Below are 15,389 nucleotides of genomic sequence, written 5' to 3' on the forward strand. Positions count from 1 at the left end.
TATCGTATACCTAAAGACAGGAAGAGCTCGAAGGCAACCTCAATGAAACGAACGAGTTATCACTTCAAAATGTATCTAGCAAGTTTGAAGAACAAAATGAAGCTTTCACAAATGAACATTTAAAAAAACATCGGGAAACATAAAGTGAGTCAATAAGTAGTCCAGACAGTCAACTAGGCACAGCTAAAAGGAGAATTGGGAAGATCAAATCTAGTCTTAGACATGTTACCTGTAATAAAAAGAAGGCAAAGAAAGATCAAGGTATAAGCAGAAGCTATGAACAGGGTCACTGACTAACAAGGTCCAATGGCAAAAAAGAGTTTCAAGTCGGGTAATAAAGGGAAGGATGAAGATTAATCATCTTTATCATGGACTGGATTCAAGAAACTCAGGCAATCCAGGCCTGCTGGTATAGGTCTTAACCCCATTTACCTGGGCAGTTAAGGAAGGGAGATCACAAGTTCAATATCTGTATGAGCTATGGAGTGAGTTCAAGGTCAACTTAATAAGAGTCTACCTTATTCAGCCAAAGACAGCTTGGGGTGTAAAGAGGCAGTGCCTTTGTGAGTATGTCTGAGGCCCTAGGTTCAATCCTGAGTGCCACAAGAAGACAAAGGAGAAGGAAGAAACATACGTGAATGAAAAAAAAAATAAAGAAAGAGAAGAGGGAAAAGAGGGGGGTGGGTAGAAAGACCATGGGTGTGGTAGTGACATAAAGCCAGGTATAAATGAAAAATAGAAATTATTCCTTTTCAGCCATACACTAACACAAATTCATATTGACAAGATTATAGAAACATGTGCCCACACATGTAAAAATACAGACCAACAATGAAAAACTGTCATATCTAGATAAAAAGACAGATCCAACAAATAACTGTTACTCTAAAGAGACCAATGCCACATCAGGGAAGGCTGGGATACACTAGGGGAATCTCTATTTGCCTGAGGGAAACAACTGTCCATCTAGAATTCAACACAGAGGTAAGCCTGTGAGAGAGTTACAGTGGGCATCTTTGGGTATAGCAAACACAGTTTGTTCATCAGAGACTCTCAGTGGAAGACAGCTTTAAGAAGGAGTGAGCTGAATGCAGCAGCAGGGAAGATTTGGTTATAGTGGATTAGCCAATCTAAGTGTTGGATGACAAAACCAGACCAGAGTCTCTTATGGCCCCACTGCATTGTTTTTAAGTTAAAGACAGAAAGACAGACAGACAGACAGACAACACTACATGCATACAGATGTCCTTGTAGGCCAGAAGAAGGCATCAGATTCTCTAGAATTGGAGTAATAGGTGGCTTTCAGCTTCCTGATGTGGGATCTGGGAATTGATCCTGGGTCTTCTTTCTGTATGAAGAGCAAGTGCTCTTAAGGGCTGTTGCATCTCTATAGTTCTCCCACGTCTAGCAGTCTGAAGAATACATTAGTTACTCTGCCTGTTGCTGTGACAAAACACTTGGGAAATGCAACTTAGGGGAGGGGTGGCCATTTTGGCTCACAGTTTGCAGTGTCAGAGAAGCCATGGGGATAGGAACAGCCCATGGTTGTGAGAGAGGGAGGCCGATGCCTCTCACATCTCAGGGAGCAGAGATGGGTGAGTCCTGGCGGGCGCTCAGCTGTCTTCCTGCTTTTCTCCCTTTTATTTAACCATGGTCCCCAGGTTGTGGAATGGTACCATCCACCTCAGCGATCCTTTCCTCCTCAGTTAACCCTGTCTGGATACACCTCAAATCCCATGGGTGATTCTCCAAGAACCAACCTGTGGGCCACGACCCCTTCAGGGGTTAAATGATCCTTTCACAGAGATTATATGTCAGATATCCATCATATCAGATATTGACACTATGATTCATAACAGTAGCAAAATTGCAGTTATGAAGTAGCAATGAACATAATTTTATGGTTGGAGGTGATCACAACATGAGAAACGATATTAAAGTGTCACATTATTAGGAAGGTTGAGAGCCACTGTCCTGGAAGATTCTAAATCCTGTGTTAACAGTGATGATCAATTATAAAAAGTAGCATATGTTTTAAAAGAGCAGAAGTGAATTACCAAACAATAGTGATAATGAAAACTCAGAATCGCAGTGGGAAGCATCAACCCACGCATAGCCTGTGCCGCTGCCTGAGAGCAAGCGAAGGTTCTCTCCAGACTCTGTTAGTGAAGTGCAAATGTGGCAAAAACCCAACAGCAATAGTGAAAGTGTGCATCTAAACTCACAGACCTAAAAGGTGTAAGGAGCCCATTAGCCATACAGTGGGAGATGGAAGAAAGAAAGCAGGCATCTAGGAGGACAAAAGCTAAATTTATTTTCATTAAAATTAAAGAAAGAGAAAGAGAGACAGACAGACATGTGTGCTGCCTGCTCCTATTTACTCTGCAATGAAGGCTCTAACCCGTCTGAGGAGAAAGGGGGAATAATACTAAGAATTGTGATAATTCTCAGAGGATTTCTATAGAATATACATTCTACTAATGTCAATAAACATTAAGCAAGATCACCGAGTTCAAAACCAATACCCTAAATAAGTTAAAGACCAGAACAACAAAAAATGGTCTATTCATAATAAAACAAGAGTACCCAGAGCTGGTACCTGTTGAAACTGGGTCGTAGACACAGGGGGTTACTAGGGTCTACTTCTTTGTTGTTGTTTTGTCTTCCACATTAAAGATCTAGGGGCTAGAGAGATGGCTCAGAAATAAGAGTGGTTGCTGCTCTTCCAGAAGTTCCCAGCACCTACATCAGGTTCCATGCTCCATGTATCCAAGGTAGGTAGAAATGCCAATGTTTATGATCAGAGCCTTGAGGTCACAAGAATGCTCATTCTCTGCCAAATTAACTGAGATCTCAGGATGGGAAGTTATGTAAGCCCTTTAGCAAGGTTCTAATAGCCACACAAAAGACCAGAACATTTTGAAAGGAAAGACAAAAGAGAGTGGGAGAGACGTCATCTTCTAAGAACTTAGTATGGGCTGGATACTTTACACTCCCTCATAGCATCCTCTGAACATACGCATGAGTAGACACACCACCTCATAGAGAAGACAACCAAGGAAGAGAGAGATTATACAGTCTGATAGCAGAGGAGGCAGAAAACATGCAGAAGCTGGCGGATGGGGAGGAAGGCTGTGAGCAGTGGTCTTCTGGACCTGACACGGCTAGTGCACCCATGAGTGCACAAGCAGCTCTAGTTACTGTGTAAGACCAAGCCAGCCAGAGATCTAGAGCAGATGTGGCAGATGATCCCCAGGCCCTAGTCCTGACTGAGGAGCTATTGGCAGTTGGTAGCTCCAAGAGTATTGAGGGTCACCCTTTCTTGAGGATATGGCCCCTGGTCAGATTCACATGCTCCAGGGGATGGTCCTACACCTAGGCATGACTGGGCAGCATTAACTGGACTTAGTGGGCTATCAAGAAAAACAAAAGACATCACGTTGGTAGAGAGATGTGTTAGAGGGAAGTTGGAGGAGAAAATCGGGGAATATGATGGTATTTATGGCATACATTTGTAAAATTCTCAGGAATATCTATTTTGTTTTTAAATTTTGCCTGAGGTTTGGGGCTCCAGCCATCTCAGTCCTCCCATCCTGGAGAGGCCTCCTGTGAGGTAGGGTTTGCAGGGGAGACCAGCTAGCTGACTTTAGCACAGACCTCTGTACTTCTGAAACTCTCCCACTTCTTCCAGGAACATCATCAAAGCAACAATATATAGTGCCAACCTGAGAACTTAAGACTTCCCTGGAAACCACGGATCAGCCCCCAGATCTCCCAGTGTTGACCAGAATAGAAAGCAGATTCAGTAACTGCTTCTATGATGATGGGTTTCTTAGATGTATACAAATATAGATGCTGATCTCATATGATAAATACATTTCAGTTATAAGTCAACAGCAAAGGTTAGCATTTAGGAGAAATTATCTTTTAAAAATCTCTTTGGATTTCAAAAAAGAAGGAAACATTCATAAACCAAACTTTAAAAAAAAATCTGCTAAAAGGGCCAGTGAGATGGCTCAGTAGGGAAAGTTCCTGCAAGCCCCACAACCTGAGTTTAATCTCTGATCCCACAGTGGAAGGAGAGAGTCAACACCTGAAAGTTGCTCTTTGACCTCCATACGTGAGCTATAGTACATATGAGCCAGCCACCCACCCATCACTGTGTGCATGCATGTACGCACTTGCACACATAAAGTAATTGTAAAAATCATGCTTAAAAATAGATAGATGAGGCTGGAGAGACGGCTCAGAGGTTAAAAGCATGGGCCGCTTTTCCAGAGAACAAGTTAGATTGCCAGCACATACAGGGTGGCTCACAACCACTTGTAGCTCTAGATTCAGGGCATCTGATTTTCTCTTCTGGTCTCCAGGCATGTACATGGTGCAAAAACATACATGCAGACAAGACACCTATACACATAAAATAAAAATAAATAAATTTTTAATGTAGTGGAGTACAGTTGAGGAAGATACCTGACACCAACCTCTGGCCACCACATGCACACATGTGTGCACAATCACACACACACACACCCCACAGATACATGAGTGGTTTGCCAAGTTCCCATGACAAACAGATTACTGCCACTATTGGCCTCAATCAATCATAAAAAAGAAACTTCTTGCAATGGGTAGTGTATAATGGAAACTCATAACCACTGCTGAAGCTCTTGAGAACAAGCATCTGTTGCTATGGCAACCATGGTTCCATGCTTAGCCAGAGATGGACATCTATAGCATTCCCTCTAAGGCTCAGGGAGCACTGTGGAGAAGGTATCAGAAAAAAAGTGTTAAGATTCTGGTAGGTTGACCAAGGCAGGCCCTACATCCAAGAGTAGTTAGATAACACAAATGGGACTTTTTGAGGACAGGAGGAGGTGGAGGAGGGAGAGGAGGAAGAGTCAGAGAAGGAGGAGGAGGAAAACTCAAAGTTGGGTAGGTAGGGGTGGATCTGAGATTAATTGGGAGAGGGAGATAAATATGATCAAAATATATTATATGAAATTCTTGAAGAATTAATAAAAGTACTATTTAAAAGGAGAAAGGAAGCGGAGGATACCCAGTGCTGGAGAAGGGGCAGATTGTTGCATAGTAACATACTTCCAGTTGAAATATTCCCTCTGCAAGTGTGGGGGGCTCTCGAGATTCAACAAGTAAAGAAAGGGGCAGGAGCCTGAGAGAGCAGAAGCTTAGAAGATTCTCAGAAGTCCTTCCTCAGCTTTGTGGCAGGAGCAGACGGCTGGACGTGGAGCCTGTGGCCAGCAGAACTGAACTCCAGAAAAGAAACTTAGGGGCTAGTGAGATGGTTCAGTGGGTAAGAGCACCCGACTGCTCTTCCAAAGGTCAGGAGTTCAAATCCCAGCAACCACATGGTGGCTCACAACCATCCGTAACGAGATCTGACACCCTCTTCTGGAGTGTCTGAGGACAGCTACAGTGTACTTACATATAATAAATAAATAAATCTTTAAAAAAAATAAATAAATAAACTTAGCTTTGGGGAGAGACTGGAGACCTCTGAGCTTCAGGTCAGAGGCTGCAGCTCGCCTGAGCTGTCTATCACTGGTGGCATAGGTGGGCTTTAATGATGCTGCACTTTTTTTGAGTCATCCTTGCTCTTGTAAGTAACCCCTATACTCCCGCTGGTGACCTCAGTAAAAACACCTTAGTCACCCTCACCTCCACCCCACCCCAAAAAAGGAAGGACAGAAGAAAAGAAAGTAAGCTGCAAAATAATATCCACAACATGAAATCCAGTTCTCCCGCTCGGCAATAGAAACACATAAATTACCGGAACTGTGATTATTTTGGGGGTACAAGAATTGTGCATAAATTTCACTTTATTTTTGTTTGTACATTTTCAGGCCATTTCTTAAATTTCCTGTCACCTTACTTGCTATGTGATATAAATGAAGAAAAATAAATAATGTGAAAGAATGAAAAGAGATAAATAACGATGACCTACTGAGAGAAAACATGCAAACAAAACAGGTCCAAGGGTATCTGATGGTGGTGAAAACATCAGTCAAAAGGTGAAGATACTCCACATCCAGCTTGTTAAGATGTGAAAGCTACAAAATAGCAAATACGCCTAATTCTGTGTAATCAAAACTCTCCAAGTAGGATTTTTTTCCCCCTTTGTGGAGCCAATTTGAAAAGCAATTTAACAAAGTATATTAAAGTGGAAAATGAACGTACTGTACAACTCGGCAATTCACTCATAATAGGTCCCCTAGAGCGCATGCTTACACAGAAAGAGACAAGACGAGGATCCACCACTGGGATGGAAAAGACTGGAAGACGCAGGTATTTGTCAACAGAGGAGAACACAGTTTAAAGCTTAGTCGTTCAATGAAAAAGAAAGAACCAAGGGCTAAGGCCAGCATGAATAAATCTTAAAAACACATTAATCAAAAACAAAAACAAAAACAGAAGCCAAAACCCTGAAGGCTGCAAATGTTGTAATCTGTAGTAAGCTACCATGAAGCCTAACATTTAAATCCAAAATAACACCAGAGACTAATTCGAGAAATGTATACTTCAGACCCATCAGCTACAGAAAGGAAGAAGGCTAGATGGGTGGAAAATAGGTGTACGGTTACACACATATCTGTAATACTTTAGACCTTCAAAGCATAGACATTTTGAATCCTGTATAATAAAATCTAGAGGGTACAGAATACAAACATGTGACTTTTTCTGGGTCCCTTTTCCAACCTTAACTTCTTCTTCAATAATCCTTTTCTTACTATACCAAATTATACTGAAATTGGCTGGGAAAAAAGTCTATAGTAGTTTGAAAAGTTTACTTGGTGCTTTGGTGCTATGGTTTGAATGTGAAGCATCCCAGTACCACAAGGCTCCCATGTTGGAACACTTAGGCTTGGGTAGTCTGGGAAGGTGCTGAGCCTTCGATTGGATCCTAACTGGCAGACAGCACTGGAGGGATGGATCTCAAGGGTCACAAGACAACCTAGCTCTTTGTTGTCTGAATTCACTAAGATCTGATTTTCTATACCTCAAGTTCCTGCCTCCATGCCTTCCTGCATGAATGTTCCCTTGGGGCCATGAGCTGAATAAGCCCCTCCTCCTTCAAGTTGTTTCTGCCAGGTATTCTGTCATAGTGTCAACTAGAGTCACTAGCATACTTGGTAGATCTCATTTCAGGGGTATACCTGCTCCATTAACCAGAGAACAGCAGCTCTTTAAAACACAGACTGGCTGGAGAGATGGCTCAGTAGTTAAAAGAAGAAGAAGGTCCAAGTTCTGTTGCCAGCACCCACATTGGGCAGCTCACATAAGGGGACCAGACACCCTCTTCTGGCCTCTGAGGGAATCTGTACTCATATGTATGTCCCCTGAATGTTCCTACATGAAGACACAGATTCAGGTACTAAGGTGTGTGTGTGTGTGTGTGTCTATATGTATATGTGTGTATAGATAGATCAATAGATGATAGATAGATGGATAGATGGATAGATAGATAGATAGATATGAGACAGGTTCAAAACCCTAATGCAAACTCCAGGACTATTACCTGGATATTAAGGATTCAAACCAAACCAAACAAGTAAAATCAGGTTCTCAGATCACATTACAGCTCAAGTGAACACAGACTGTTCCTCTCTAAAACACACACACACACACACACACACACACACACACACACTCAGTCAGTGCCGAAATCTTCTCCTGGCTTAAATGTCAAATGACATAGGAAAGTTTGGGGTTCAAATGCAGAATGGTGCTTACCATACTCTGCACAAGGAGGCATGGCCAGGGATACCAGCATCCACAGGGGGGCATATAAAGGGCTCTGGAGGCCAAAGCATCAGCATGAGCAGGCAGAAGGTCCAGGGACCCAAGGAGGCTGCCCAAACTTTAAAACGGTTGCCAGGAAGTCGAACTCTTAATGTATAGCCTTGGGATGACATAAAAGCTTAAAGGATAAAAAAATATATCAAAATGAGGCTGAATTATTCAGCTTCTCCTCCTCATCTGTCAATTGAAGGCAAGCAAGGCATACTGAGCATTAAGTAAAGTCCAAGGAAAGAGGATGAAAAGTGACTTGCTGAAAGTAGGAAGGTTGAAACAGCAGTCTGTCCAAAAAACACAAGACTTGAGTACACATTTGAATTGGAAAGCAGTGTATCCAACCTCCATTGTCAATTCTGTCTAAAACCAGATGGATCTCCAACTGCCATGAGCATTGTATTATGTACCAAAGACAGAGTACACAGATTACAGAATGCTTACCAGGCTGGGGTATGGCTTACTTTCCCTCATGAGATAGCACAGAGATGGCCTTGCCTCTGGGCACCATCTGAAAGCCCGGGTATCCTCTGCTGTGGGAAGAAGCAGTAATAGGACAGGCTGCAGGATACTCTCCCCAGCACTGCATGAGATCTTGGCATGGTGTCTGGCTACAGTACACTCAGTGTTTCCTGGTATCTACATGCCAATACAAAAGCTCTGGGTTTGGTAAACTACTAGCCGCACATATGTAATGAAACAGCTGCATGGAACACAGAAAGAAGCTCCCCACAACTTTATTTAGGTTGGGTCTACCTCACTTCTCAGGCCTGATATCCTGCTTGTTTAATCCTGCTATATAGGGTGCAAGCTGAGGGTTGTGGGGTTGCCCATGTGCCTCCAAACACATATTCAGAAATGCTTCTCAGAACTATCTTTGGGAATCAGAGACACGGCAGGAACAACAGAGCTTTAAAAGGCTCCTAGAAAAAAAAAAGGCTCCTAGAATATACTCTGATACAAAAAAAAAATTTTTTTTTTTTTGCAACTGTAATGAGCTCATTACAGCACCATTTAGGGCAGGAAGAAATCTACTTAGCTTCTTTAAATGATGGAGCTTCCGTCCTTGAAAATATTTTTGTGTGTGCAATTCCCACAGCTGCAACATTTGTCTAATTAGGTATACGTTCACTTTGAGTTTTCATAGATTTTTTTTTTTTGGAAACAAAGTTTTAAAACATTTTAAAATGACTTTAATGTTTGTTTCCACAAGGAAGGAAGAGAAGGAGCCAAATTGACAGTGGGAGGAAGAAAATGTCAATTGTTGTGAGAAAGGCGTGGCTAGCTTCCAGTTGGCATGGCAGAGTCACAGGTGCTTCCCCATGTCCCCTCTTGAAAACAAAATAAAACACTGGTTTTTCTAACAACATCAACAACAACAACAACGATAACCATAAGAAACAGAGAATAACAATAGTAAGATGAGACGGCCAAGTTGTGGGCACAACTCAGGGGTAAGGGTGTGCCACCCTGGCTCTTGTTCTTCACTGAGTTGAATGAAAAACATCCCCATAGTCTTGGGCATTGGGCCCCCCAGTTGGTGGAGCTGTTGTGTTGGCTAAGGAGGTGTGTCCTTCCTGGGGGATGTATGTAACTGGGGGTAGGATTTAAGAGTTTAAAGGCACCCATCGTTTCTCATTTGCTGCCTCTGCTTCATGCTTGTAGTTCAAGATGTAAGCCCCAGCTTCCTGGTCCTGCCACCATGCTAGTGTCTTTGCTCCATCATCATAGATTCTAATCTTCTGGGACTATAAGCCCCAATAAGCTATTTCTTCTATATGTTGCCTTGATCATGGTGTTTTATCACAGCAATAGAAAAGGAATAACTAGACAGCCCCAGCACCACATCAGAGAGAGAAGAGAGGGAGAGAAAGAAAGGGAGGGGGAAGGGGGAGACAGAGAGACAGAGAGCAGGCACGAAGGCACAGGAGTGCCAGCTCCCTGGAGAAGAGTGCCATGGTAGCATGGTTTTGGAAAATGAGAATTTAAAATTCGAAGCTCCAAGTTTCTTACAAAGCTGGCATGGTGGTTGCCTACCTCCCCAATCCTAGGACACAAGAATGCATGCAGGAGGCACTGCAGCACAGAACTGCTGTGCTCAAGAACACCCCCACTCCCACCCTGGCCAGATCATACAGAGGAAAGGTCAAAAAGTCCTGAATTGAAAACAGAAACAGTCAGTAGAAACAAGGACATGAGGGCATGATTTCCTCTTTATCCCTGTTCTGTTGAGCTGCCAGGGCTCTCAGACCCTGGAGCCGGGCTAAAACCTTCAGCAGGAGATAGGAGGATTCATTTTTGGAAAAGGAAAAAAACAACAACAACAAAAAAAACCAAAACAAAAAACCTGACCAACCCAATGGAAAACAATACATATGTTAGAACCAATGATATACGGAGATATTCCAATAAAATGTCACCTCCTTCACCTATTGATAAATCCATCTGTGGACGCACATAGTCAGCTCAGAGTCCCAGTATTGAATGGCAACAGTGAACCAGAAATAGAATGTTTGAACAAAGTCAGAGATTCTACTGAAGGGGGCAATGAGTCTCAGATTTCACAGTGGCCCTGAGGTGAACAAATTGTGCCTACGAAGCACTAATGTATTCAGAGCTAACAGAAACCTTCTCTCCATGACAAGTAGACATGGCCCTTCTCTACATGACAAGTAGACATGGCCACTGCAATGGAAAGAAGGCAGTTATGAAAGGGCAGGAAACATCTTTAAATGGAATAGAGGGGGTAGAAAACATAGGAAAATGCTCCCCCCCCCAACAGAATAAAATCCAGAGATGGAAAATAACAGGGAAGAAGAAACAGCTGAAGAAACAGTGTGAGAAAGTAAAAATTTCACATGAAATTCCAATCTGACAGTTACACTGAGTTCTCAGTGTGATCACTGAAAACACCACCACTAATAGGCATTTACATAAACTGTAACGATTACCGCTACAAAGAGAAGATAGTAACGTTCAGAAAGAAAATATACTTAAAGGATGAACAATGAGCACCCTGTTGATTTCTCTGGTTCCCTGGCTGTAATGAGCATGGAGACAATGAGCGAATTCCTTACTGAATACAAAGGACACATGACTTCTACCAAGCTAGCAATCAAAGATGGGATGGGGAACACATGTAAGGAGAGAGACTAGAATGCTGGCCATACATGCATATATAGGTCTATGCACACCGTATCATATCCATACACTCAGAAGTGTGTGTGTGTGTGAATATGTACATGTAAAAGAGAGAGAAGCAAGGAGGTGGGAGTGAGAGGAAAGAAACAGAAGGGAAGGAGGAATGGAGGGACAAAAAAGGAGGAGGAGGAGGGAGGGACAAAAGGCCAGGGAAGGAGAGCATTATCTCCATGAGAAAGAACTGTGCTCAGCTTCCTTTAAAACAATGTTTCCACAAGGAAGGAATAGAAGCCAAATAGAGCCAAATGACAATGGAAGGGATAAAATGTTTATATTAAGTCAAGTGTGGCAATGATTTTATACATGTAAACACACATTCTCTGTGTGTGTGTGTGTGTGTGTGTGTGTGTATGAAGGATACAGTAAGTAGACACAAGCTTTCCTGTTGAACTCTAGCCTTTTTTTTTTTTTAAGATGCCTGTGTGGACAGCTACATATCTTCCCACCCAGAGTCCTGTACAGCTAACCATGTCCTGGGTCATAAGCTGCCAATGAGATCTGTTAATCTGCTAAAAGGCTTATAAAAATATTATTTTCCTGAAATAAAAAAAGAGGGAATTGTAGGTCTTCAGCCTTTGCCTCTTTTGCTCTTTGTTGCTCAGAATGCAGGTATGACAATAAGGGTTGCAGCAGCCAGCATGACACAAGGCCATAAGGAAAGAGTGGACATCAGCGTCTAAGAATGGCAGATGCTGAGGATGTGCCATGTTCTGACTCGGATGCACAGAGGATATGCAGTGTTCCAGGCTGTATCACTGGCCTGCAATGCCTGTGAGATCATTCTTACGTAGTTCACTTTATAGTGGTTTTCCATGTCAAAAACAAAAACAAAACAAAGACAATGACAAAAAAACCAACAAAACAACAACAACAACAACAAAAAAACCTGCCACAATTGTGTCTCCTGTTACTTGCAACTAAAAGCAGACTTCATACATTCACAAGTTATCCAAGAACTATCTTGGGCTGGAGAGATGCCTCGGGGGTTAAGAGCACTTACTGCTCTTCCAGTAGATTCAGGTTCAGTACCCAGCACCTTAAGGACCACTCACAACCATCTGGAGAATCAAGTTTCAGAGGAGCTTGTTCCCTCTTCTGGCCTCCACAGGCATAAAGTAGGCAGGCTTGTAGGATAGACACACACGCAAGCAAAATACCCATACACATAAGATACCTTCCAAAATGTGTATCACCCAGATACTCTACCTCAGGAGCTTCTAGAACGTGCACATCATTAAAAAAAAAAAACACAAAAACAAAGGAAGGAAGGAAAGGTATTTGCTTTAAAAAGAATTAAGGGTGTGAGAGAACTTTCCAGGCTCTTGATTAAAGACAGCCCTGAAGCAATCGGTGAATCATATTCCTGAAGAAGAACCAGTTTGAGGGGCCAGAGACATAGCTCAATCTAGAAATTGCTCACTGTGGAACCATGAGGACCTGAGTTCAATTCCCAGGACTCATGCAAAAAGTCAGGCTTAGTGGTGCGCACTTGCTACAAGGCAGGAGAGATTGGTAGATCCCTAGGGCTTACCAGCCAGCCAGTTACACCTACTTGATGCATTCCAACCAGTGATAGACATTGTTCATAAAAGGAGGATGGTACCTAAGAAATGACACTGGAGACTGATTGTCACCTGTCCTGTACATGCATCCCCACACCCATAAACTCTCACACACATACATGAACACAAAAGTAACCGGAGAGTTCTGAGAAAGGCAACTCCCAGGGTCTGACTGAGGATGGGCTGTAACAACACTGGCTGCACTGTTGGAAAGAACACCCATGCGAAGACAAGAGGAACATCAAGTGTACAGCTCAAGAGCTGCTGGGACGAAAGTGAACTTCTGCAGAGGGATGTGCAGATGGCAGCCTGGATGGGAAGATTCACTAAAGGGGAAGGAGCTGGGGAGATGGGAATACACCCGTGTTGTCTAAGGGAGCCTCAGGGATGAAGTGTCAGCATGAGGCATCTGGAGGAAGCATCAGACGTCATTCCTGCAGCAGGGAAGACTGCTGGGAGAGCAGTCCTTGGGATCCGGGACTCTGTTCTGGATGTGTTTGTGCTGAGCTGCGCTGGAGCTCGGGGTAATGAACGAGGCTATGGTCAAACTCAGGATATGCTCAGCCCTTGACAAGTAATGATTCCTGTCATCTGCCAACATGAATAAATGCTTCATGTGTTTGCATTTTCAAACATTCTCAACGACAGGACTTGGGGAACGGACTGAGAGTTGACTCTAAGACTCTTACGTGTAAACACACCATGAACTTGGAATATTAAACCATTGCAAGTGTGATGGCCCTACTGCTGGACTGAAGATGTCTGCCCCATCCCAAGGCAAGGCTCTGTCTGCCGAGGCTGCAGCCTCCCTCCCGATGAAATAACTCCCCACTATTAGCTTTATTTAATAAACATTTGCCTCTAAAAAATATCAGCTGTGCTTGGACTTCTGTTTGTGTGTGTGGAGCACATGCCAAGTTCAAGGCCAACTCAGACATATTTTGAAACTGAGTTTACATGTTTCTAAGTACATCTGCTGTTCAACCTTCAAAGGAATCTGTTTGTACCAAACCCTCTCAAAGACACCTTTGACTGCGGTTTTCACCTGCAGGTCCCAGAGTTTTCTAAATAGTCTACAGCGTTGTTGCCTTTTTCACTGATGGTTGATAGGTACAATTGTTTAATTTAATCACCAATTCGCCAAGTTGGTCTTTATGGCTGTGTAGATACTTTATGGGAGCTAGAATTTGGCTACATTATGGTCGACATGCTGGGGGTCGAGGATAACAGTGACAGTTGAGAAATGAAATGTTTCGTGTTGGAAACAGTTGATGATGGAGGACTAGCTAAATGCCTGATACCTAGAATCACAGAAATAAAGAGTTGGAGGCCAAGGTGAATCATTCATTGGTGAACAGCGCCCCTAGCGTCAAAAGGGGCCGGCAGCAAGGGTGACTAGGGAAGCTCCCGAATTTTAAAAAGGCACCTGCTGTGAGTTCTCATTATACAAACAGGATCCACAGGTGCCGGGGCTTTAAGAAGATTCAACTCAGGAAAAGACAAGTCTATAAAAACTCCTTTAACGTATGCACTTTTGTTTAACTCTGGAGTGGGTTCTCGCGCTACACGAGGTCTTGGTGTAAGCCCTTACTTACCGAGGATGAGCAAGAGAGGGGAATGAGTTCTGTTAAAGTTTGATCCTTACTGACAATTAGCGAGTGAAGCCAGAAATCGCTAAGGGCCACGAAGTCAATTGAAACAAAAAAAGTAAAGAGCGCTGCAGGTACACCTGTGATGGGAGGCCGCGGGGGGCGTCCTCTGCATCCCCCAGCGGTGTCCTCGTGGGGAGTTGACTCCGAAGCTGGGTGAAGGAACTCACTACCCCACTGGCTCAGGAAAACGACCCCACGCACACCCTCCCAGGAGACACGTGTAACTGTCAAGACACTGTGAGCCTTAGGAGCAAATGTACTCCAAGACACTTCAGACATTAGCTGCTTCAAGGCCCCCAAGCAAAGCGTCTTCTTCTCCCGTGCCAACCCAACCCCCGGAGTGAGCACCTGGCGGGGGACCAGTGTCAAGGCTCTGGGAGCACGAGCCAGGGGGGGTCCTCAGATGCGCCCTGGTGCGTTTGCTCTCCCTGTGGCTGTGGCACTCGCGGAGACCCTGGCTTGTAGCGAGGTGGCGGGGAAGGGACGCGCAGGCAGCCGCCTGTGCGGGTGACTTACCTCGGGCTGCACGGGGCGCCAGCAGGGCCCCAGCCAGGGCCAGCAGGAGGGCGCGGGCGGGGGGCGCGCGCCGCGCCGGGCGCTCTGCCATTGTCGCCGGCCTGGCGTGCAGCTGCTTCGGGGGCCCCGCGGCCAGCGCTGCAGCATCCCACGCGGGCGCCGAGCTGGGGGAACTCCTACTGCCCTGAGTCTGCCGCGACCCCCTCGCGCAGCGCCCGGGTCGCTGAGCAGCGAGTCTAGCCTTTCATTTTTCAAAAAAAAACTTTCTCCCCTCCCCGTGTGTGTGCGTGCGCGCGCGCGCTACTCTGGCACGAGCCGCCCTTGACCGTTGCAATAAATGAGCAGCCTGTCCGAGTTGGCGCCGGGGACCAGCGATCTGAGGGCGGGCCTGTGCAATGGATCCGCGGCCAGCAGTCGCCGTTCTCATTACCACGGAACAAATTAGCGTCTCCCCCGCATCCCGCCTTCCTGCGGCGTCCCGCGGGTCCTAGAGACCGCTCCGGGGTCCCCGACAGCCTGGGTCCTATCCACTCCCGGGGGTGGCTGGATGCAGGATGCCCTCAGACCCCTTGTGCGGGCCGCCGCGTAGACCGGCTGTGTGGCGCAAAGGCGCGAGAACGCACACTTCCCAGCCTCAGGATGATGT

The 15,389-nt window shown here is 44.7% G+C and overlaps 1 protein-coding gene across 1 annotated transcript in view; it reads right to left on the bottom strand.

Annotated features, from left to right (window-relative positions):
- Adam12 (ADAM metallopeptidase domain 12) overlaps nucleotides 1–15,092 on the bottom strand; it is a 337,673-nt gene extending 322,581 nt beyond the window's left edge. The window contains exon 1 of the mRNA XM_021167906.2: nucleotides 14,744–15,092. Within this exon, the coding sequence (XP_021023565.1) occupies nucleotides 14,744–14,834 (91 nt within the window). The 5' untranslated portion in view covers nucleotides 14,835–15,092. The remainder of the gene's footprint in view (nucleotides 1–14,743) is intronic.
- Nucleotides 15,093–15,389: the final 297 nt, after the last annotated feature.

Source organism: Mus caroli, chromosome 7, assembly GCF_900094665.2.
Source record: "Mus caroli chromosome 7, CAROLI_EIJ_v1.1, whole genome shotgun sequence".
Lineage (NCBI taxonomy): Eukaryota > Metazoa > Chordata > Mammalia > Rodentia > Muridae > Mus > Mus caroli.